This window comes from Sciurus vulgaris, assembly GCF_902686455.1.
Source record: "Sciurus vulgaris genome assembly, chromosome: 9".
Taxonomy (NCBI): Eukaryota; Metazoa; Chordata; class Mammalia; order Rodentia; family Sciuridae; genus Sciurus; species Sciurus vulgaris.
In genome coordinates, this window is record NC_136469.1 from 65,167,998 (window position 1) to 65,192,110 (window position 24,113).

Below are 24,113 nucleotides of genomic sequence, written 5' to 3' on the forward strand. Positions count from 1 at the left end.
ATATATCTATAAACTCAGTGAAAGACAATAAGTACAATGTGTTAATTTTGGATAGCTTCCTCTTGTTCCACTTGCTCTTGATTTTGACATATCTTTCTTTTTTTTTTTAAAGTGGGTAGGCAAGGGGCTACATTTTGTCTTCTTAATTAAACTTTTTATGAAGTAATATTATATTTGCTTCTCTTCCTTCTGCTTATGATAAATGGATATGCACAAATTCTTCAAAGTTAAAAACACTTTGGAAATAGGAAATAGTCCATGACCGATAGGTTGATATTGGCATCTGTGGGTGTGATTTTTCTAGAATTTGAAAGCCAGCCTTCAACTTCAAATGTTTCATGAATGATCTGAGGCTCGCTAATGCACACACAGGTTTTTTATTGGACCTTTTCATTGAGGTGTCCTGATATTATAGCTGGAATTAAATTTCTAAAGCATACCGGCATGTGCTTATTTATATACAGATATCAATTTATGCAGAGATTATCACTCCAGGGGTAAGGAATTCAGGAATCACCCACTCCAGGTTTACTTTAAACAATATGACTCTTCTGAGAAATGAGTGCAAGCAAAATATACCAGCAGCAATGCAAATTAAAGTCTTTGTGGAAATGTGACTTAAGGGAAAATACAGATTAGGATAATTCAGTCATCAAATATGTATTAGTGCCTTGTGACATCCTGACACTCCTCTCAGTACCAAGGAGATGACAATAAAAAAAAAAAATGAAGTGTCAGTCCTATGTGGCTTCCATTCTGCAGATGGAGACTACAAATAGATGAAACATCCTGAATTGTCAGACACTGTGATGAAAAAACATAACGGCAGGTAAAGGTGAGATTGTTGGAGGAGGGCTCTAGTGAGGAGTGGTCACTAAAGGAATTTCCAAGACCTTTCTAAAGTAAGGAAGTGAGCCATGCATATCTGGAAAAATATGCACTTGAACTCACGTCTTTTTATTCACCAGAAGCCTGTGGTGCATGACTCAAAATAAATGAGCATACAGTTAGCATATGTAAGTACCATAACTCTGACTTTACCTTGCATGCAAATATGCTGAATTATTCATACACAGGCATCTTACAAAACACCAAGAAAAACCAGAAGTCTTGAACTGTTGGTATGCATATTTCATCTAAGACATGAAGGAAGACACTGAAGTGGAAGTAAACACTCTTCTCTCATTGGCCTGTGACCAGCACTTACTCATCATATAAACCCACAGTGCAGTCACACACCAGGCACCGAAGACACCACAGACTCCACAGAGACACAGCACTAGTAAGTGTATTATTCAGCACCACATAGATAAGAAGTGAGATGTTCTTTCTTTAGGGTTTTCTTTTTAGTACTGTCATATCCTGCTTGTGACTATCTTGTGACTTATTTTCACCATTTTAATAATCTTTTCTCACCTGTAACCTCCTCCTTATGTTGATAACCATGTGGAAATCAAACAGTAATTTCTAAGAGAAATACATATTCAGGAGATTTTAAAAGATTCCTTCAAGTGAATTTTAATATGGAAAAGAGTCAAGATTTGTTCTAGCCAGAGTTTGTGACTTCTTCCAGAATTTTCCCAGGTGCTTTTTCAATGTGCAAAGCAGCAGAGAATTTCATTTCATGGTTCTTTGCTCTTTTGTTTTAAACTCAGGGATTTTATTTGTAATATGTTCTATTATTTTAAGGCATGTCTTGTTGAAGTGTCTCTTTGTTTTGCCAAGAATTACAGTCTATTGTCATTTTGTTCCAGAGATAGTTTGAGAGATTTACCTCAGGCCAGAAATTTGAACTCACAGCTCCCCAAGGATATTTCAGTTATTCCTCATGCCTTGGCTTTAATGTGAGACATGCATTTAAAATAATATTTAGTTGGTATTTGATCAGAAAATAGAGATCCTGGCTTGCCAATTCAAAATTAGACATCTAGTGTTTGACTGAAATCAATAACTTACTCAGTTAACAAAAATTCTATTTCTCTCTTGTTCTAAACTTAACTCCAACTTGGCAACCTTTCCAGCACTGACCTAGAAATGTCCTGGGATGTTGATTTAATTCCTGTTGTTAAATCTGCATTCTTTGCCATCAACTGTTGGGGGACAATAAATTGCTATTGTGTAATGTCAGTATATACAAGTTCCTGTGTGGATAATGGCATCTCACATGATGGCTACCTGAATCCAGTTTTTGCACTTCAAATACCAGTATGCACAAATGAAGTGCAAATATTATTCTCTGTGCTACTACATTTCATATGGGTTTGTTACTAGAAAAGATGTGGCAAAGAAGAACTATCAGCAAATTGACAAGTAATTTTTGTTTTTATACTTTAAACTCATAGGTTATTGCACAATTATTAGTCAGGTGAAAAACTGTGTCTGGACTTTCCAAATATTTTAATTTCCTTATATCTCAGTTTCCTGAGAGACTCCTAATCTCCAAAATAGGGATTAAAATGGTATGAGAACAAAATGTTTAAAAATAATAATAAATAACTCAGTTAAAGTCTATAAATACAAAGTCTTAATTGTGTGTATCTCCCGCTGTCATTTGTATTTTATTTTGATATATCTTTTTTTTCTTTTTCGGTGGGAGGGCAAGGGGTTTCATTGTGTCTTCTTAATTAAAATTTTTATGAAGTGATATATTTACTTTTATTTCTTCTGCTTGTAATAAATGGATGTAAACAAATTTTTCAAAGTTAAAAACACTTTAGAAATAGGAAATATGTGAACTAACAGCTTGGTATTGCCCGCTATGGGTATGATTTTCTGGAAGTTGAAAGGCAGCCTGACTTTAAATTTGTTTCGTGGAGAATCTGCAGGCTTACTAATGCACACAGGTTTTTTACTGGATCTTCTCATTGAGTTGTCCTGATATTATAGCTGGAATTAAATTTCTAAAACATACAAGTATGTGTTACTAATGTATATAAAGGTATCAATTTATATAAGGATTATCACTCCAGATAAGTAATGTAATGACCCACTTCGGGTTTTCTAAAAAAGATATGGCTCTTCTGAAAGATGTGTGTAAACAAAACATATCGCAGCAATGCAAATTTAAAGTCTTTGTGAAAATGTGACTTGCAGAGAAATACAAATTAGGATCATTCAGGTCATTAACTATGTATTAGTGCCTCCCAGTTGGGGTGAATCAGGAGTTTTACATGGTTTTATTTGGCAAGTAAGAAAGCCAGAATTATTTTTAGTGTAATGGAATCTTCAAGCACAATCAACTTTTCTACTTCTTGATTCTATATTATTTTAGGAAATACATTCAGTTTTCTAGACATGGGATTTCAACAGAGAATGATAATGGAAGGGTTCAGGATGAAGCTAACAGGAAATAGGAGACCAGCATGACATGGGAGCTCTCCTGGGCTACTCAAATCACATGTAGTCAAATCATAGCCAAATTATTTCTGTGAATGAGGATCTAATTTCATATACTTTTCTTCTATTGTCTCAGAACCATTTTAGACGAGCCCCTCTGTGACCCCACTATAATGTCATGTCATGTATGTGAGGTTCTGTTCTTATGCATCAAATGGAGATAAGAGTAGAAGAGTCTTGAACAAATAAATTTCGCATTACCTCAATTACAAGGCTTTGAATGTAAATCTCATTGTTTGATAAGTCAAGTCCTCTCCTTATGTTCTCTTAATTCATTTTGACTACTTTGATCCTCAGCATTTCCATTTGAATGTTAGAAACAGGTTTATCACATTCTATTGTACTTATTTTGAGTATGAATAAGCATGGTTTTTCTATTCCATTTCCTCCTTACACAAAATTAGTAAACTTATTTTTACTAAAATAAGTGTGGGAAAGAAAAGGTAATAATTGGATTATTGTCATCCCTGACATTAAAGAAAATAAGTCAGGCCAAGGTTGTAACTCAGTGGTACAGCACTCGCCTAGCAAGCATGAGGCACTGGGTTCACTTCTCAGCACCACATAAAAAATAAAAATAAAAAACATAGGTATTGTGTCCATCTACAACCAAAATAAATTTAAAAAAAAGAAGAAAAAGAAGTCTACTGGTTCACCATTATGCACAATGTTTTCTCCAGTTTTTTAAGAGACTCTTTATGGGGTTAAGGAAGTTTTCTTCTATTCCTGATTCACCAAGAAGTTTTTTCTTTTTCCCTGAAAGTTTTGTTCACAACTGAGTGGTAAATTTTAACATTTTTTTCTTAAAAAAAATTTATTTACTACCTACTAAGATGACAGTAAAATTCGTGGTTTTGTCTTTTAATCTAGTAATGTAGTTTATTATACAGATGTAAGTTTTGATATTAAAATATTTTTCGTTCTTGGGATAATTTCTGACATTTTGTTTCTTTTTATATACTACTAACTTTGAATAGCTAATAATTTAAAATGTTGGTTTGTAAGTGAAATTAGTCTACAATTTCCTTTTTTAATGTATTCCCCCCATTTTCTACCCTCTCAAACTAAAAAAGATAAGAATCACCTTTGCCTTGAAGATTAGTAAAATTCACCTGTAAAACCATTTGATCCTACTGTCACTGATGAATGTAACCAATTGCCAGTTCAGTTTCTTTACAGATTCTTTACTAATTGTTGTTAAATAGTCTTTCAGTGTCTTTTTGATTGGACTGTGTTAGTTTACATATACATTTCAAATTTTTTTCAATTTAAGTGTTTGGAGTTATTGATATAAAGTTATTTGTCTTGTTAATTTATCACTTCTTTTTTTTCAAATTCTGAAAACTTTATTGGTCAACACAATCTCAAACATTATAAACTGGTATTTCTAAAGCTAAGTAGTTTAAATTTTGGGAGGTTACAATAAATGATATATTCATATGCATCTATGTATAGTGTTTCTGTATGTGTGTGTGTATACATACATATACACGCACATATATAGATAACGTATCTATTTTATCTGCTATTATGACCCTTGGTTGGTAATACTAATTATTTGTGATTTCCTCTTTTTTCTTCTCACCAATTTTGTTTGAAGTTTGCAATTTTAACCTACTTTATGTTACAGAAAGAGCCTGTCAGGCCCTGGTTTCTGGCAGCCCACCACTCCAGTCCCTATCTTGTATGGAGTACTTTGGGGCTTCTTTATTCTGCAGGGGCTGAGCCCCCTGCTGGCCACTATCTACCACAGCCCTGCAGGTCCCTGCTCACTGTATTTTGTTTCTGTTTCTTTTGGCCTAGGGTATGTTTATTTTGCTTTTAAACCTGACCATATATTTTCATTTTTTCTTTTTATATTTAATTTTTCATTTTCATGCACTAGCAGCAGGATGGGTTTATCAAGAAACATGATCTCAAGGAGCTGAGTCTAATAAAATAATCCAAACCTGGACTATAACCTCTACTATGGGAAAGAATCCTTCCTCTCCCTCTCCCTCCCTCCTGTCCTCCATTTTTCTCTCTTTCTTCCTTTTTTTTCTCTTTTGAACACATACTGTGGATACTTTACAAACAATATTTTCATTACCATTTTACAGCTAGAACCAGGACATTTGCCCAAAGTCATTCAGGTAGTAAGGGAAACTATACATTTCCCACACCCCCAACTCCACCCCATCTACCTGCTCTGACCCCTGAGCATGCTACTCATGTTACCCTGTCAGGATATGTTTTTCCTTCATCCTTTTAGTCCATCAACCTGATAAATAATAGCTTTAGTGCCAGGTGGCTCACGCCTATAATCCCAGTGGCTCGGAAGGTTGAAGAAGAATTGTGAGTTCAAAGCCAGCCTTAGCAAAAGCAAGACACTAAGCAATTCAGTGAGACCCTGTCTCTAAATAAAATACAAAATACAAAATAAGGCTGGGGATGTGGTTCAGTGGTCCAGTGCCCCTGGGTTCAATCCACCATACCCAAATAAATAAATAAATAAAAGCTTTAGCAAAACAAGATTATTGTAACAGAGACATACTGCCAAATGCAATGGGAGGAAAAATTACACACTTCTAGACAGTGTCCTCTACATTTTTCATTGTCAGTTATTGTGACTTTCTTATTGATTTTCATTGATCCTAGGAGCATTTGCTTGAAATTTCTTCTGTTATTTTATTATGCAAAAGCCTTATAAAATTAAGAAAAGATTTTTAGAACTAGTAAGTGTTTCCAGCTGAATTTATGCTTTACTTATTTATGTTACAAACTGTGCACATATAACCTGAAAACCAAGAGTCACTAAAGATTGGAATTCTGTAGTTGTAGAAATCAAGAAACCAGATTTTTGCTCAGTAGAAAATATAGCTATACAAGTAATTACAGGAATGCAATATACAAGTACAGCTTCATTAATGAGTTATGACTGTTGAAAGAATGTTCTAGAGGGAAAGATAAGCATTTGTCAGATGTTCTTGGACCTCTGCCAAATCTTGGATTAAAAGATATGTTTGCAGAAAAATATAGATAGCTACCAACACATGCTAAGAATTTTAAAATGTCTTCTTTACTTGAGTGAAATACAATAGCATAACTTTGCAAATTAAAAACAAAAACAACCCCTTTGTTTCCATGCAGAATTCAGGAGGGAGATGCTGATATCTGATTGAATGAGAGAAAGTTATATGGTTAATTTTTTATTGCTGATCATAATGTTCATATGCATCTATACAACATACAATGTGGAAATATAATGAGGAAAATATATTATTTCTTTGTGTGTGGAAACACTGACATATAACAGCAAAAATCTATAAAAATATATAAAATGTTCAATAGAACAACTAAGAATGACACCTTTTTTTAATTTGTTCTTTTTAGGTATACATGATAGTAGAGTGTATTTTGACATATTATACACACATGAAGTGCATTCCATTCCAGTTAGGATCCCATTCTTGTGGTTGCACATGATGTGGAGTTACACTGGTCGTGTATTCATACATAGGAAAGTGATGTCCGATTCATTCTACTATCTTCCTTATTCTCATGCCCCCTCCCTTCCTTTCATTCCCTTTTGTCTAATACAATGAACTTCTATATGTCTTCCCCTCCCTAACCCCACTACCCTCCCTTGTTGTGGGTTAGCATTCACATATCAGAGAGAACATATGGCCTTTGGTTTTTGGGCGGGATTAGCTTATTTCACTTAGCATGATATTTTCCAGCTCCATCCATTTACCGGCAAATGCCATAATTTCATTCTTCTTTATAACTGAGTAATATTCCATTGTGTATCTATACCACATTTTCTTTATCCATTCATCTGTTGAAGGGCACCTGGGTTGGTTTGATAGCTTGGCTATTGTGTATTGAGCTGCCATAACATTCGTGTGACTGAATCACTGTAGTATGCTGATTTTATGACCTCTGGGTATAATCCAAGGAGTGGGATAACTGGGTCAAATGGTGACTCCATTCCAAGTTTTCTAAGGACTCTCCATACTGCTTTCCATAGTGGTTGCAACAATTTGCAGTCCTGCCAATAATGTATGAGTGTGCCTTTTCCCCCACATCCTTACCAACATTTATTGTTACTTGTATTCTTGATAATTGCCAAGAAGGATACTTTTCCTACTTTGTAATTTTTCTGTTCTTTTGAGACTTAAATAGATCAAGGAATTGTAACAATTGTGCTTTATATTTCCTAGATAAGAATAATCTCTTTTTATGATAACTTAAAATGTTTGTTTCCAGGAGGATTTTTTATTACTTCATATTTTAACATAAATCATAATTTATTAGTTTCATGCTTTCACCTCTTTCCCACTATTTATTTCTAAACTCAACATTTCTAAGTAACTTTAATGACAATTCATTGTTCCGATGAGCAGTTTGGTTAGTCCTCCAAATTTGAAATCCTTAAAATGTGTATTTCTTCTTCAAGAGAACCTAAGGCCATGAATCTAGGAATTCTCATTACCTTTAGTCAAGCCTCTCTTCAGAGAACACTCCCCTCCATGTGAGGTCTGTGCTGCATGACACTGGGGCAGGGACTGGACTAGGGACTAGCAGAACATGAAATGACTGGGTATGGCACTCAGTTTCTAACAAGAAGCACCCACTTCACTCCACAACCTCTGGACCTGGGAAATCTAGGGCCAGAAAAGTGGATGTGCTAGGAATTGCCACCATTGTCATTTCCTGGGTCCAGAGAAGGACAACAGGTAACCAGACACTTATTTCCAGACTATCCTCTCCACAGGCAGGCTCCAGGAGTAGATGAACTTGAGGTCAGACTTGGAAATTCAGGTTTTTATTATTTGCATTTGACATTTTATGTGGTGTGATTTCAGATAGGAATTTGTTTTTAGGTTTGAGCCCAATTTTTCTTTTGATCTAATATTCCGATTAATATTCTTTGAAAGACTTTTTTTTTAGTAGAGAATAAAGTGCTTTAACTCACCATTTGAAATGAAGAATTGTCATGATATGTTGTCACTCAATTACTGTAATTATTATATTATTGGGTTGTATTCACAGTGCTTAACCTTGACTATAGTGCAAGAGCAATTATTATCAATGCTAATAACTATTAAGGGTTTAGCACTTGCTAAGTATTTTACATGCATTACCTCATTAATCTCCAAGTCTACATCAGTATCCCCATTTTTATAAGTGGACTTTGAAATTCAGGGACCAATTAAGTGGAAATTTTAATTTTAAATGAAAATGTTTCTTTGTTGCCTGATTATTATAAAACTGGGCACTTTCCACTAAAAGTGCTTAAAATACACTGGAAATGAAATGTATAAATCACAGAATACTCAGAAAATCATGATGTACATTCAACTGGTACAGCTGGTATTAGCAAAACTTTCTTCCTCTCCAGAACAATGGAGGAATCTGCTCACTCTTGTCCCACCCCAAGATGGGATGAGTTTGTATGGTACAAGTGATGCAAAAAAACAGTAGTTTGGACATTGCAGGACACAACGCAGAGCAAAGTTTCCCAAAGCCTTTGATGGGGAAAGGGAAAAGCCACAGTGAGGGAAGGGGGCGACAGGTGGTGGGGCACATCTGCAGTCCTGTCGGGGTACTGGCCCTTGCAGCCCTCATCCCGCTGTCCTCACCACCGCCCAGCTGTTACCAGAGTAGCCAACCAAACAAAATGCTTGGGGGCAAAAACATCTTCAAAAGGAAAGTTTCTACTCCATTTTCTGATACACCATCTTTTTTTTCCTCTCATACTGTAGATTAGATACTTTACAACCATCACTTCAAAACCAAACCAAAAAATAGGAATAAATATTGAATTACGTCTAAGCAAGGAGTTTGTTATTAACTATTGCAAAATTCTGTTTTCTTAGAGAATACCATTATGCATACTTTTAGTATTTACAACTTTCTTTTTAGGTTAACAAAACTTTATTCCAAATAATCGATAAGGCTCAGATACTCCATTTGAACCAAATTTTGGAAACAATGCTTTATAATGGTTCAATAATCCTTCTTTTGATATTTTTATCAAAAGAGCGAAAGATTCTGATAAAAGTGGAATACTGAAAAGTTATAGTGTAACATTAAAAAATCGTAAGCAAAACAGTAACTGATTTACTGAAGTATATTTTGGGTAGAGATAATGAATAGGTTCTTAGATTCTCAATAACCCAATTAATGAAGAGAAATAAAGCATATGAAAACAACGGGAAAAGATTTAAATTTCTCGGGCTAGGACTGTGGCTCAGTGGTAGAACACTTGCCTGGCACATGTGAGGCCCTGAGTTTGATCCTCAATACCACGTAAAAATAAATAAGTAAAATAAAGGTCTTGTGTCCCTCTATAACTAAATATATATATATATATATATATATATATATATATATATATATTAAAAAAGGATTTAAATTTCTCAGTCTTTGGACATAAATATTGCTATAGATAAAGATAAATTAAAATTTATGTATTACGAGTGAGGCTATGAGATATCTTAATCTGAATATTTTTACAAATAAAATTTGGATTTGTTTATTTCACTGGAGTATTCCACCTGATGCTGAGCAAGAGAGACAGTGTGTGTGTGGTGGGGGGTGGTATTCTTATCAACTTTCTCCATATGTTATTAGCTAGTGATTTTTAGCTAGTGATTTGGTTTTGAAATATCCTCTAATATCTCTAGTTATCTCAAAAGATGCTATAAAGTTTTCAAAAAAGTCAATAAAGAAAAATATTGAGAATCTCTAGAGGGCTGTTACAAATACTCCCTTCTTTTTCTCTTTCCAGAATCTCACCATGCCAAACTACAAACTGACTTATTTTAATATGAGGGGGAGAGCAGAAATTATCCGTTACATATTTGCTTATTTGGATATAAAGTATGAAGATCACAGAATAGAACAAGCTGACTGGCCTGAAATAAAATCAAGTAAGTAGCACAAATAAGAATTCATGAATATGCAGGGAAATATACTTTTAGAATCTTCATCTTTCCTCAGGAAAATGAGAAAGTAAAGAACCAGGTGCAGTGGCACACACATGTAATCTCAGCTACTTGAGAGGCTGAGGCAGAAGAACTACAAGTTTAAGGCCAGCCTCAGCGATTTAGCAAGGCCTTAAGCAACTTATCAAGACCCAGTCTCAAGATAAAATAAAAAAGGGCTGGGGATGTAGCTCAATGCTAAAGCATCTCTGGGTTCAGTCCTCAGTACCAATAATTTTCCAATTTCACGTAACTTTAAACTGAGAAGCAGCAGTTCAGGCAAACAAAATAAATGCTCTGTGATTCAGAAAATTTTCTAAGTGAAAACACAAACCTCACAGAGAATATACCAGGATCAGAGGAGTTGAATGACATGGGTCACATTATAGTTTCCATTTTATAGCTGAGATCATTAAAGTGTACAGTGTTTAGGTAGTTTTTCCATTTTCACAATCCTGGCAGGTAGAGTTGACTTTTAAACCCAGATCAATTTAATGCCATGGCCCAAATTATTTGCACTAGACAGTGCTAACAACATTGAGACTATGATAATTGAAATACCAACAATAAATTGCCACCTGCCTTTTGAAAGCATGAATTCCTTAAAACCCACCGTCCCTAGAATCGCTCCTTTTCTTAGCAGAAATCTCTTCTCTGCAGGGGTACGTTATCTTATTTCCTGTTTTCAAGAAACTTAACTGTTGATATCTAAATGTTCTTCTGATAACAGAATTTATTTATGGGTTTTTAAGATGGTAGATATAAAACAGGAAACGTCATTTTATTATCCACTAATTAACTAGGTCAGGATGGATAGTGAGGTAGAGCAATAGTACTTACAACAAATTTTGCCTTTTAGTTTTTAAATTTAGCTTTTCTCCTGGCTTTCCCTCATTCCTTTTTTTTTTTTTTTTTTTTTTTTTCCGGTGGTGGGGATTGAACCCAGGGTTTTGTGCTTGGGAGGCAAGCACTCTACCAACTGAGTAAAATCCCCCAGCCCTCCCTCATTCCCTTTTATACCTTGACTTTTCATTGTTATTGAAAATGGAGTTTCTGCATTTTCTTAATACTTTCAGAGATTCTTGGTGTTGAAAGGGACCTTAAAAATTCATGATGGTTGAAAATAGTTTTAAGTGCTTTAATAAACAGAGATCCAACATAAAATTTTCTTAAAGAGGATAAAAATTTCTTTAGCATAAACACCCAAGTGAGGCTGGGCATGGTGGCACATCCCTATAATCCCAGTGGCTTGGGAGGGTGAGGCAGGAGGATCACTGATTCAAAACCAACCTGAGCAACTTAGAGAGGGCCTAAGCAACTCAGTGACACCCTGTTTCAAAATAAAATGAAAAAAGGACTGGGAGTATAGCCCAGTTGTTAAGCACCCCTGGTACCAAAAAAACAAAAATAAAAACAAAACCCTAAGTTAGCACAGTGATATTACTCCATGAAGTTGTCAAAGATTAGGCTCCTTTTGCCTTGTTGATCTGCCATTCTTTGTTGACTTAGTTGCATAAGGTAAGAGGTTATTCTCTTTCAGTCTAGTTCGTGAGAAATGTCAAAGAGAGAGGGGCACAGTACTTTCTTTAACAGCAATACCAGAAAGCTGCCTACTTCACTTATGATTTACGTGGCTTTGGCAGGAACTTAGTCACATGGTCACTTATTACCACAAGGGAAGCTGGGAAATGTTAATTAACCTTCTTGTGGAAAACTACTTGCCCATCTAAAACTTGAGAATTATATTACTTTGGGAAGAAAGGAAAGAATAGATATTGAGAAGCAGTTTTTATTACAAATGTTATTTGGTTTCATCTCCCATTCAATTTAGCTGTGCTCTTGGTTGTTTGAAATCTTCCAGGATATCCCCTCTGCTAGACCTAGAACTAACTAAATCTCCAGTCAACACATTCCATCACTGAGTATTTCTTCTAAAAAATTCTTCCTGGCTAAACCTGGTAAATCGTGTATATCTGTTTACACTTTCTCCCTTAATACATTAAAGTACTTTTCATCAAAGCAAAAATTCCATATAAAGAAATTAAACTTAAATACAATAGCACTAAATTCTAAAAGCTAGGGGCTGGGGCTGTAGCTCAGTGGGAGAGTGCTTGCCTAGCATGTGTGAGGCACTGGGTTCTATCATTAGCACCGCATAAAAAAAATAAAATAAAATAAAGGAATGCTGCCATCTACAACTACAAAAAAAGTGTTTAAAAAAATTCTAGAAGCTAGAATGCAAGTCAAACAATGGACAGTTGACTAGGCAGGTCCATAATGCTCAGATATAACCTGGAGGAGGATAGTGCAAGTTGAATCACTCCAAAGATCCTGAAAACGTCTCTGGAATTAGTGGCAACAGATAACCTAATAGCTGAGCTGGGAGGACTGATTGGAAGAATGTGAAGTAGCAGATGCCCTCCCCTCCCTAGGCGGAGCATGGAGAGGATGAACCAGAGACTTCTGAAGGACAGGTGTGTTGAGGACGCAATGCTACAATGAAGATGGGATTCAATGGAAGTCTACAAACTAAATGGCGAGGCCCATATCCCCTTTCCCCAGCTCTAAAATTAAAATGCTATAAACATGCTAATTATCCCTCAGAGAAAAAAAAGAAGAAGGAGAAGGAGAAAAAAAAAAAAAAAAAAGACCTGAAGAAATTCTCTCTGAGGAAACTGAGCAGTCCAAGGGGTCTTTCAGTGAAATGGTTCAGCTCTGTTGGCAAGCCCCTGCCCACATACTGAATATCCAGTTAGCGTTTCTTTCTTTGCCCCTTAAAACAAGAATGTCAAAACAAAAATCAATAAATATTTGAGAAAAGTCTCCAATACAAAGCAGATCTGAACGAAGAGGCAGGAAAAAAAGGCAACTCTGAAGAAACCAAGATGGTTTGGTAAGAAAAACAAACAAACCCAAACCAAACCAAACCAAAAAACTTTCAAGAACATAAAATCCCCAGGGATAAAATAAAATATTCTACACCCAAAACAAGAATAGAATGTTATAAAAAGGGATGCTCACAGGCAAAAAGTTTTTGAAAATTAAAAATAAAATATAAATAAATCACTAAAATGATGAAAATAAGGAAATCCTCCAGAAAATATAACAAAGGGTTAGGAAATACGAAAGTAAAGGAAAAAGATAAGTGAAATCAGTTCAGGAAGACCAACTTCCAAACGGAATTCTGGGAATAGGTAGGAAACAGAAAATGGAAAGAAGGCAAATTTTTAAAAGAATCCTTTACATAAAATTTAATTCTGGGGTTGGGGATGTAGCTTGTGATAGAACACTTTTCTACCATGTGCAAAGCCCTGGGTTCAATCCCCAGCACTGAAAATAAATAAATAAATAAAATCTCTCTCCTGTGGCTTTCATACTAGTCTTAACTTATCATTTTAATCCATCGAGAACAAATTATTCTTCATTTTATATCTAAGTACGTGAAGAAACTTTCTTTAAGATATCATAGGTACTGTGCATGTATGAATATGTAACAACAAATCCCTCTGTTGTGTATATTTAAAATACATTAATAAAAAGGGAAGAAAAAAGACATCATAAGAAAAAAAGCCTCTGGTGAGTGGTCAGTTCAGTCACAACGCTCTGAGTGAAGATAAAGATCTTTGGCAGAATCAGAATGGAGTGCATGTTAGCTCACGCATCTACATAACTTTATAAACTTCTTTCTCTGATCATCGCTGTGAACTTCAGTCCAACTTCCCACCTCTGATTCTACGTCTTGATTTAGGTAGTGTTTCCCATGGACTATATGAACATCCAAATTCAACAGACCACTCTCTTCTCTTTCCCGAGGGTTCTATTTCTATCCCCGCTCCATTTCCTTAGATAGTAAGTAGATGTCCTCTGAACAAGCTCGGCTCCACATCTGCCTTGCTGGTGGGGGGACCCGACCTTGCAGGAAGAACAGCACAGGGTAGAATGGGACCACCATCAGAATTAGTCGGAGCTCTCCGAGGAACAAACCCAAGAGAATACGCGTATCCTTATAAGAGGAGATTTTTTTAGACTTGCTAACGTGATCCGAGGCAGGGCCCACAATGGCGGACCATAGGTGAGGGAGCAGGAGAAACGAGCCGAGCCGCTGCTCAGTCCAAGAAGCTGGAGCCTCAGAATGAGAGGGACTAGCGAGGGGGCCCCATTCTGAGGGTGGAGGCCTGGAAGCCCCCTGGAGAGTCGCAGGCATAAGTCCATATTGAAAGGCTGGAGAATCTGGAGTCTGATATCCTTGAACGACGGTAGCAGCAAAAAATGCAAACTCTGAAGAATTGAGCTTTCCCCGCACATGAGCTTGCCCCGTTTCTTCTACTGTGCTGCCCACATTCAGGGCCGTTCTTCCCCATCGGTTGACTGGCACACGTGCCAACTGTCTCTGGGAAAACCCTCACAGATACACCCAGAAGTGCTTTACCAATTTTCTGGATCTCTCCATGCAATCTAATTGGCAACCAAGGTTAACCCCCACAACCTCTATTACAAGTCTAAACTTTAATTCTAAGACATTTTATCAAGTTATTTGGTAGCTATTTTGACATCCATATCCCACCAGGGATATTCAGTGTCACTGACTTCCTTAAAGTTTTTTGACAGGTGTTTCTGTTAAGTGACACCTCCATCAACCTTGGAATTATTCTGGAACCATTGAAAGACCTTGTATTTGTCTTATATTTCTGCTTGTTAAATGCAGACAATGTTTCATCTGTTGGCAGTTATTCCAGGGTTGGCTCAAATGCTTCGGGTTGTCAATAGCCTGATGCTAACAAACTTATTCCTCATATGAGTTAAAATCTCTTTTTCTATATTACTTTTTGTTTCTGGTTTTGCATTTTAGAGCTAGTCAGAATAAGTCAATTTTTTCTTCCATTTGGTAGTTTTGCCATACTTGAAGATGGACATTATATTTTAGTTTTGCTTCTCCAGGCCAAGCAAGTCAAGGTTCCTCAGCCAATCCTCATAAAAGATGGTCTTTGTACCCTTCTCTAATTTGGATACTATCCTCTGAGCTTGCTGTGATTTTTAATATCTCACTCAAAATATGGCTCTTAGAATTATCAAAACAACTGAGCAAGGGTTCCAGCTGAGCTCTTTGAATCCCACTTCCCTCAGGTATGAGCTGGACAATTTACATAAACTCTGCTAACATTTTTGCATTTTTAAAAGTGAATGATAGCTAGTACCTTCTTTAAAAACAAAACAAAAAACTTAAAAAACATTTTTTTTTTTTTTTTTTTTTTTTAAGTTGTAGAACTCAGTGCCTCACACATGGTAGGCAAGCACTCTCACTGAGCTACAGCCCCAATCACATTAGTACCTTCTTCCTAGAGTTTTAAGTAGTAGAAGATCTCATGGGCATGTTCGGTATTTATATGCCTGGTACCAAGGAAACTCCCCAAGTTAAGCAGGCTAACTTCCTCTTGTGTATGTACTGTGTAAATAAAGTGTCTCAATACATGTCAACTTTATTTGGGACTTTGTTTTGCTAACAGCAATATCTCAGGTACCTAGAATAGTACTTGGCACCCTTACTAGCTAGGTAATCAAAGATGTTTTTATTCCTGATATGAACTGTCCTTCATTCTGTACTTAGTATGCAGATGAAAGAATTGAACACAAGATGTAAAGCTGATTCCAGTATTTTTGTTAGCATCATGAGATTCTGAGTAACATTTTATTCTTTTCCCTATTTCCAAAATATTTATATGTCCAAATTTAAGGCACTAGTTGGTAGAATTATGGTCATGCACATGGTAAAGTATTACATGATCATTAAAATGAGGTATTTCATTAATTTAGAAGTTTTTTTATTGTAAACAAATGGGATACATGTTGCTTCTCTGTTTGTACATGGAGTCAAGGCATACCATTTGTGTAATCATAAATTTACATAGAGTAATGTTGTTTGATTCATTGTTATTTTTCCCTTCCCCCCACCCCTCCCACCCCTCTTTTCCCTCTATACAGTCCTTTCCTCCTCCTTTCTTGCCCCCCTCCTTAACCCTAACCCTAACCCTAATGCTAACCCCTCCCATCCCCCATTATGTGTCATCATCCGCTTATCAGCAAGAATATTCGTCCTTTGGTTTTTTGAGATTGGCTTATCTCACTTAGCATGATATTCTCCAATTTCATCCATTTGCCTGCAAATGCCATAATTAGAAGTTTTTTTAAAATACTATCAAATAGAAAAAAGTTAACAAAATATTGTATATCATGATTTTTAATATATGGAAAATCAATTAAAACATTAAAATGATCATAACCAGTAGAGTTATTTTTTCAATTTATAATTTTTCATCAATAAATGATTACTACTTTGTGACAAAATAGGTTTATATAAGAAAACAAAATAGGGCCAGGTGCAGTGGTGCATGCCTATAATCCCAGCAACTTGGGAGGCTGAGGCAGGAGAATCACAAGTTCAAGGCCAGCCTCAGCAACTTAGCAAGGCCCTAAGCAACTTGACAAGACCTTGTCTCAAAATAAAAAATAAAAAGGGCTGGAGATGTGGTTCAATGGCTAAGCACCTCTAGGTTCAATCACCATTTAAAAAAAAATAAGTTTTACAAAGTATGAATAGTGCATCTGTTATGAGTCTATCCTATATTTGGACAAAAATGCTTGCAGCCTTATTATATACGTCACATAGTCCCTCATCAAAATAAGTCTTTGGCCAATTTTTTTTAATTTTTATTTTTTTAGTTGTAGATGGACACAATACCTTTGTTTTATTTATTTATTTTTATGTGGTGCTAGGGATTGAACCCAGTGCCTCACAATGCTAGGCAAGTGCGCTACCACTGAGCTACAACCCCTGGTTAATTTCATCATAACTCATCTGCAAGTTAAACTATAATATTCAAACTGTGTTTTTAAATAATAATTAACATGATTTTTTTTTTTTTTTTTTTTTTTTTCTGTGCTGGGGATTGAACCCAGGGCCTTGGGCTTGCAAGGCAAGAACTCTACTGACGTGAGCCATTTCCCCAGCCCAAAATGATCTATTTTTGAGGCCACAAAACTAATGAAGCTAGGGCTGGGTTGTGGCTCAGTGGTAGAGCACTTGCCTAGCACATGTGAGGCACTGGGGTCAATTCTCAGCACCACATTAAAATAAAAAAAAAAAAAAAAAAAGGGCTGGCGAGATAGCTCAGCTGGTAGAGTGCTTGCCTCGCAAGCACAAGGCCCTGAGTTCGATCCCCAGTACTGAAAAAAAAAAAAAAAAATCATGTCCATCTACAACTAAGAATATTTTTAAAAAATTAATGAAGTTTACCTTTAAAAAAAGTAGTAATTCTAAGAGAACATATTTGATGTAGGATATAGCAACACTGAAAACCTAGAACCAGTTCTGTAATTAACTTTATAACCAGGTTTTTAACTGCTTTTTTAAAAATATATTTTTTGTACTTGTAGATGGAAAGCATGACTTTTATTTGTTCATTTTTTTGTGGTGCTAAGGATCGAACTGAGTACCTCATACGTGCTAGGCAAGCGCTCTGCCCCTGAGCTCAGCCCCAGCCCTGTAACTGCTTCTTTTTCACTTCCAAAATGTAGGGATTCCACTGGATGTCAAATAACCCTTTTAGGAATAAATATTTAAGAATTCTATGACTTTAAAATCATATTTTATTTCCACAGTTATCAGAAAAAACAGAAGTACCATAACTCTTGGTTCTATTATAAAGTCAATTATCTGTTTATTTTGTTTTAAGCTCTTCCCTTTGGCAAAATTCCCATTTTGGAAGTCGATGGTTTTACCCTTCACCAGAGCCTGGCAATAGCAAGATACTTGACCAAAAACACAGGTAATATGTTTATTGTACTTAAGGCTTTTGAATAATTGGGAGAAAAAAAATGACATTTATTTAATATATATTAAGTAATTATTTTTGAACACTATAATAAGTATGGGATTAAATGCTAGAGGAGTATCAATGTACCATCTATCTTAGTTTAACTTTCTGTGAGTTCCTAGACAGCTAGACAATCTGATATTGCCCCGTTTCTCAACTCCTTGCCCCGACCAAGTCCTTTTTTGAATTTAGCTGAAAAATTGGACAAGTATATTTTAACCCAAACTTTTGCTAGCATTAAGTATTTATAAATTACCAGAGAAAATTAAATTTGACCAGAAATACATATGACACAGGAAGGTTAAAACTTCTTGGACTATTAAAATCAGGTATTCATGATGTTCTTTATCCTAATAATGCTTTAAAAAAAAGAAAGAAAGAAAGAAAGGAAGTCTTCTTGCATCCACCTAGGGCCATCTGAGGCGGTTTTAAGTGGGAAGGTTGACTTCTGGTGTTTTTTGTTTTGTTTTGTTTTGTTAGTGCCTGTACCTATGGCATTGATGAGAAATAACAGAAACTGTGACTTCTTGGTTTTGCTTTATCCCCCTTTTCCATCTTATGTTCCATTTTCTTTTCCCCTCTCCTCTTCTATCTTCTCATTCATTTTTACTAAAAATCTAATTTTGGCCTCTTTTAAAGCCCCTTTCTTTCTAATCAATCTCCGGAATCTCCACTCTCTGCCCCCAACTCTCTCACCCCACCACCACTGTCCCATCACTGGGCCAAGCATGGTTAGCTTGTAAGTAAAATGGGCTATAACTACTAGAATCCCATTTTTAGAATAAAGTTATATATGTTAAAAATACAAAAATTGGTCTTATATTAACATGATTCAAATGACGAAATGTTTTTGGAGGAGATGGAAATTATTTCTGACTATGGAAGTTAGGCTTTGAAATGAAAATGACATTGAGTTGTGTCTGAAAGGATGCTTAGAATATCAAAAGGAAGGTTTGGACTTGGGTAGTGTTTTTCAAATTTTATGTGCATCAGGATAACCAGGCGGTTCCTTAAAACACACTTTGCTCAGTCTTGACACTGGAGACTTTGCTTCAGTAGGCCTGAGGGGGAAACTAAGAATTTTCATTCTTAACAATTTCCCAGATGATGCTGACACAGCAGGTTCATGGTCCTCACTTTGAGAATCTCACAGAGCTAGACTATTGTAAGCAGAAGGAAAAAGACACAAGAAAAAGAAATGAACTTTAAATTTGCAGGGTTGAGGAGTAGAAAGGAAAACGCTTAGGAAAATACATCAAATCTGGTTAGGAAAATCCAGAGTACGGAATTCACGGAACAGTGGTAGGTTTTTATCTGGAAAAGCAGAATAACAAGAGCTATGAGTTTGGGAAGGTTATTCCGATTATACTTCACACTGGATTGCCATGTCTGCTGGAAAACACATTAGGAAGTCATTGAAGTAGTCCAGATGGCATTAGAAAAGAAGAGGAAACAAGAAAAATATGAGAAAATGCGCCAATGTGGGATCGTCGAAGGTACTAGAAAACAAATGTTGATGCTAGGAGAGGAAGCATAAGGACTTGGTTTGTCATTCACAGTGCACCAGGTACTACTGCTACTACTTCTCCTGCGCCTTCATTTTAAAAGTCTCTCCTTAACCTTCAAACCCTTTCAGGTCTGTCTTTTCTAATCCACCAAATGTGCCATGTAGGCAAATGATTTCTCTCTTTGATTCAATGTTTTAGCGCCAGTTAAGGCTGACTCACAGATGGAGCCCTCCTGTTATTTGCTGAATGGAAAAGGAAGACCTGGTCTGAGGCAGGTTGTGATAACTCCATCTTGGGATTTGTTGAAAAGAAGTTCAGTAGTCGAGAGAATAGTGAGAGACACAGTCAAAGGGAGGCTGGATATGGGCCTGCAGGTTAGGAATAAAAGTGTTGAATGGGAATCGTCTGCATAAAATCATAGCTGAAGCCTGTAATATAAAAGTCAAAGTAGGGATGAAAAAGAGTGAGGAGATCCTATGATAGGATTTTGGTCAGAAGGAGAATCCATCCTTGAATCAATCTCTCTCTCTCTCTCTCTCTCTCTCTCTCTCTCTCACACACACACACACACACACACACACACACGCACAACACACACAGTTTACAGAGGAACTTCAAATGACTAAAGCACTTTCTTTCACTTTTTAACACCTTCATTGAGGAATAATTTACACATGATTCACCAGTTGTCAGTATATAGTTCCTTGACTTTTAGTAAATTTATATATTTGTTCAAAAGCAATCTCTTTTAGAATGTTTCCATGCTGAAACATTTTAAATTGACCACATTGAGAAAATATTTTAAAAGACCATGGTTTGTTAGCAAAAGAACTATTAATAAATGGCAGGATGGAAAAAATTTTATATTATTTTGTTTTATTTTTGGTTCCAGGGATTAAACCCAGGGGCACTTAACCACTGAGCCATGTCCCCAGCCCTTTCTATATTTTCTATTATTTTAAACTGTTACTCTCTAGATAGAAAACAAATACTTCTATCAAAACTTGCCTGTACTGGGTGCGGTGGTACATGCCTGTAACCCCAGCATCTCAGGAGACTAAGGCAGGAGGATCAAGAGTTCAAAGCTGGCCTTGGCAAAAGCAAGGTACTAAGCAACTCAGTGAAACCCTGTCCCCAAGTAAAATATGAAATAGTGCTGGAGATGTGCTCAGTGATCGAGTGCCCTTGAGTTCAATCCCCGGTACCGAAAAACAAAACAAAAAAAAACTTGCCTGAAAGTTTTTAAAACTTGCCTGAAAATAATAATTCTTACAAAATAAATTATAATGTGTGTACAGGTAATTTGTTGTAATATTATTAATATTACAAAAGACTGAAAATAAACATCAGTTGAGACTAGTTAAATAAATAGTGACACATCTACCTAAAAAAAAAATCACACACGCAACTGAAAAAGAATAAGGATACCACTTAGGTACTTGAAAGGGAGGATCTCTGGTATATGGTAGATGAGGGGGCATAGGTAGTAGAAAATATATTCTTATTTGTATTTTTTATAAATACACAATGGATCATACCTGTAATTCTAGTGGCTCAGGAGGTTGAGTCAGGAGGATCACAAGTTTGAGGTCAGCCTCAGCAACTTAGCAAGGCCCTAATCAATTTAGCGAGACCCTGTCTCAAAAAATTAAAAGGGCTGGGGATGTGGCTCAGTGGCAAAGCACTCCTGGGTTCAATCCCCAGTAACCAGCCCCCCACATGCAAAATATGATGGAAGAATAATACTATTACAAGTGGTAACCAATAAGTAGGCGAAGATCAAAATGAGTGGATGGAAGCTGGCCTTCACTGGATACTATTTCATATTGCTTCGAATTTTCAACCACATGAGTATATTGCCTATTTAATGTGGTAAATTGGACATATTCACAGGTATAACATGGTCTTTCTCTATTCCATAGATTTGGCTGGAAAAACAGAGATGGAACAATGTCAAGTTGATGCTGTTGCAGACACATTGGATGATTTCATGTCACATTTTCCTTGGGCAGAGAAAAACCAAGATGTAAAAGTAATGTGATTAGTTCACTATTACTATTAATTATATACCACTTTCTAGAAATTTTCTTAGGTGCTTTAAAGTTTTTTTTTGTTGTTGTTGTTGTTGTTTCTTTTCTTATTTTGTATCAGGGATTGAGCCCAGGAGCACTTAACCACTGAGCTACATCTCCAGCCCTTTTTTATAATATATTTTATTTAGAAACAGGGTCTCGCTAAGTTGTGAAGCTGGCTTTGAACTCACAATCCTCCTGCCTCAGCCTGCTAAGCCTCTGGAATTAATCTAAGTCATATAAAGGTCTAGTTTTAAAATATCAAATTATATTAAAAGTTTTAAAACGGAGTACAGAAATTCTCTGTCCTACCCTTTACATCAACCCCTGCCCTTATTCAACCTCTTTTTAATCTTTTCGGCTTTTTCCTTAGGATTGCACATCACCATATTTCTGTAGCATGTGTGAATATGACACTGACTCACCATTTTAGATGATTTCTATGGATTTCTTATGATAGCAGAATTTATCTAACAGTCATCTCGTTTACCTTTCTCTGAGCTCCTAATAGTGTGCTTAATGGTCATGTTTACATTAGTATGCCTATGCAAATAATACCCAGAACTGTGCATTGTAGTGTACTTCAATAATATTTCATTTCTCACTTTTCCTCTTCAAAATTAATAATTGCCTTTTCTGTTTTGCTTAATTCTTCTTACAATTATTGTCATTACTGAATCTTCCCTCATTATCCAATGTCTTCTAACTGGATTTTCTACAAGGTCAATGATATCAGACCACCTGCTGTTTTTAATGTTTTCTTGGGATTGTCTGACCTGGAGACCTCCTCTCTCCTTTGTGGTCTTCTCCAGGTCTCTGCATAGCTGTCATCTTTGGGCTTCCCTTCACTGCCATCCGTTGATATCATTCACTAAGTTTGAGTCCTGTTTCCTGGATATTGTCCTCTTTCTTTGTATACTTCATTGTTGATTTGGGGCACATCCTCTAGTATTTCAAAAGCTAAACTGAGGTTTGATGACATGCCTGTCTTGTGAATCACCATGCTTCAATCTGGTTTGGTTGCCCTAGACACTTGGGCACAGTTGTCATCCTGGAATCTTAATTATCATCCTGAATGTTCATTCCTGAGTTCATCCTCCTGTTCTCCTGCTTTCTGTCCCTTTTGTGTGTGTGTGTGTGTGGAACAATCATCCATATAGCTTACCGGTCAAAGTAAATAAAAATTGGGGACCTTCTTTGTCTGCAAATGTTTTAATTTAATCCTTCTATGTGTTTCATTGGTTGGTTGGATATAGAATTCTGTGTTGAAAGTAATTTTTCACTACTATTTGGAAAATGTTATGCGACCTATATTTTTCCCACTCTAAAAGATTGTAGAACATTTACCCTTAGATTTCTAAAATTACACAACGATGAGTCTTTGGCATGACAATGTTTTAATACATTGTGCTGTTTCCTTGTTGGGTCAGTTTTATCTGGGGCTCATGCCTCAGAAATTCAAGGAAATTTCCTTTAATTCTTTCACTGATGATTTCCTCCCCCTTTATTTTCTTTGTCCCATTATACTAGAATTCCTCTTATTCAGATGGTGGATCTTTCTTTATCTCCCATCTTTTTTTTTTGAAGAATTCAACTTTATCCATCAATCTTCCCTTGGGTTCTAAATTTCTGATATTGTATTTTTAAATTTAACAAGTTCCTTTGTTATTTTTTCTTTTAAAAATATATTTATTTAATGGCTGTAACATTATCTCCCTACCCAGTGTATGTTTGTGCAAAGTTGCTTTTTATCTCACTGTTTTAGTTGCTGTCCTTCCTTAAAAGTCAGACCATCCTCCGTAATCCATGATAAAGAGTAAGGAATTTTAACAGCCTGCTCAAAGCTCTAAGCATGTGGATGGACTTTGTTGATTTCGAGTATCACGAGGCCAAGAAAACTTGCCCAGAGATAAAGGCCTAGTGCCATGTTCTGGAGAAAAGTAGTAAGAGAGGGCTGGGAACATTAGAATTTAGCGTTCAGTGTGCATGCATTCATTAAATATTATCTTTTTGCTATTTTATGTGACATCCTTGGTCCCAGAAACCATTTATTTACCATCTCCAGTCTTCTGCAAAGGATGAAAATGGACCCCTGTCTAGCAGCATGAAATGATAGAAAAAATCTCATGCTAAAACTTCTTTGGAAGCTTTCCACCAGGCTTCATTTCCCCTCCCCAACCTAGACACATCTACCCATTCCTGAGCTACTTGAGGGCTGTGCATGAGGTGTAGGGTTGGTTCTCTGCTTTTCCTCTGCAGGTGCCATTCACTCATCTCTACATTCACATTGTTTAC

General features: G+C 36.1%; 1 protein-coding gene across 1 annotated transcript in view; it reads left to right on the forward strand.

The window, feature by feature from the left end:
- Window positions 1-1,148: 1,148 nt before the first annotated feature.
- The window catches only part of HPGDS (hematopoietic prostaglandin D synthase), a 31,932-nt gene continuing 8,967 nt past the window's right edge, over window positions 1,149-24,113 (forward strand). The window contains exons 1-4 of the mRNA XM_079154774.1: window positions 1,149-1,282; window positions 10,172-10,313; window positions 18,098-18,190; window positions 21,669-21,778. Of these exons, the coding sequence (XP_079010900.1) occupies window positions 10,181-10,313; window positions 18,098-18,190; window positions 21,669-21,778 (336 nt within the window). The 5' untranslated portion in view covers window positions 1,149-1,282; window positions 10,172-10,180. The remainder of the gene's footprint in view (window positions 1,283-10,171; window positions 10,314-18,097; window positions 18,191-21,668; window positions 21,779-24,113) is intronic.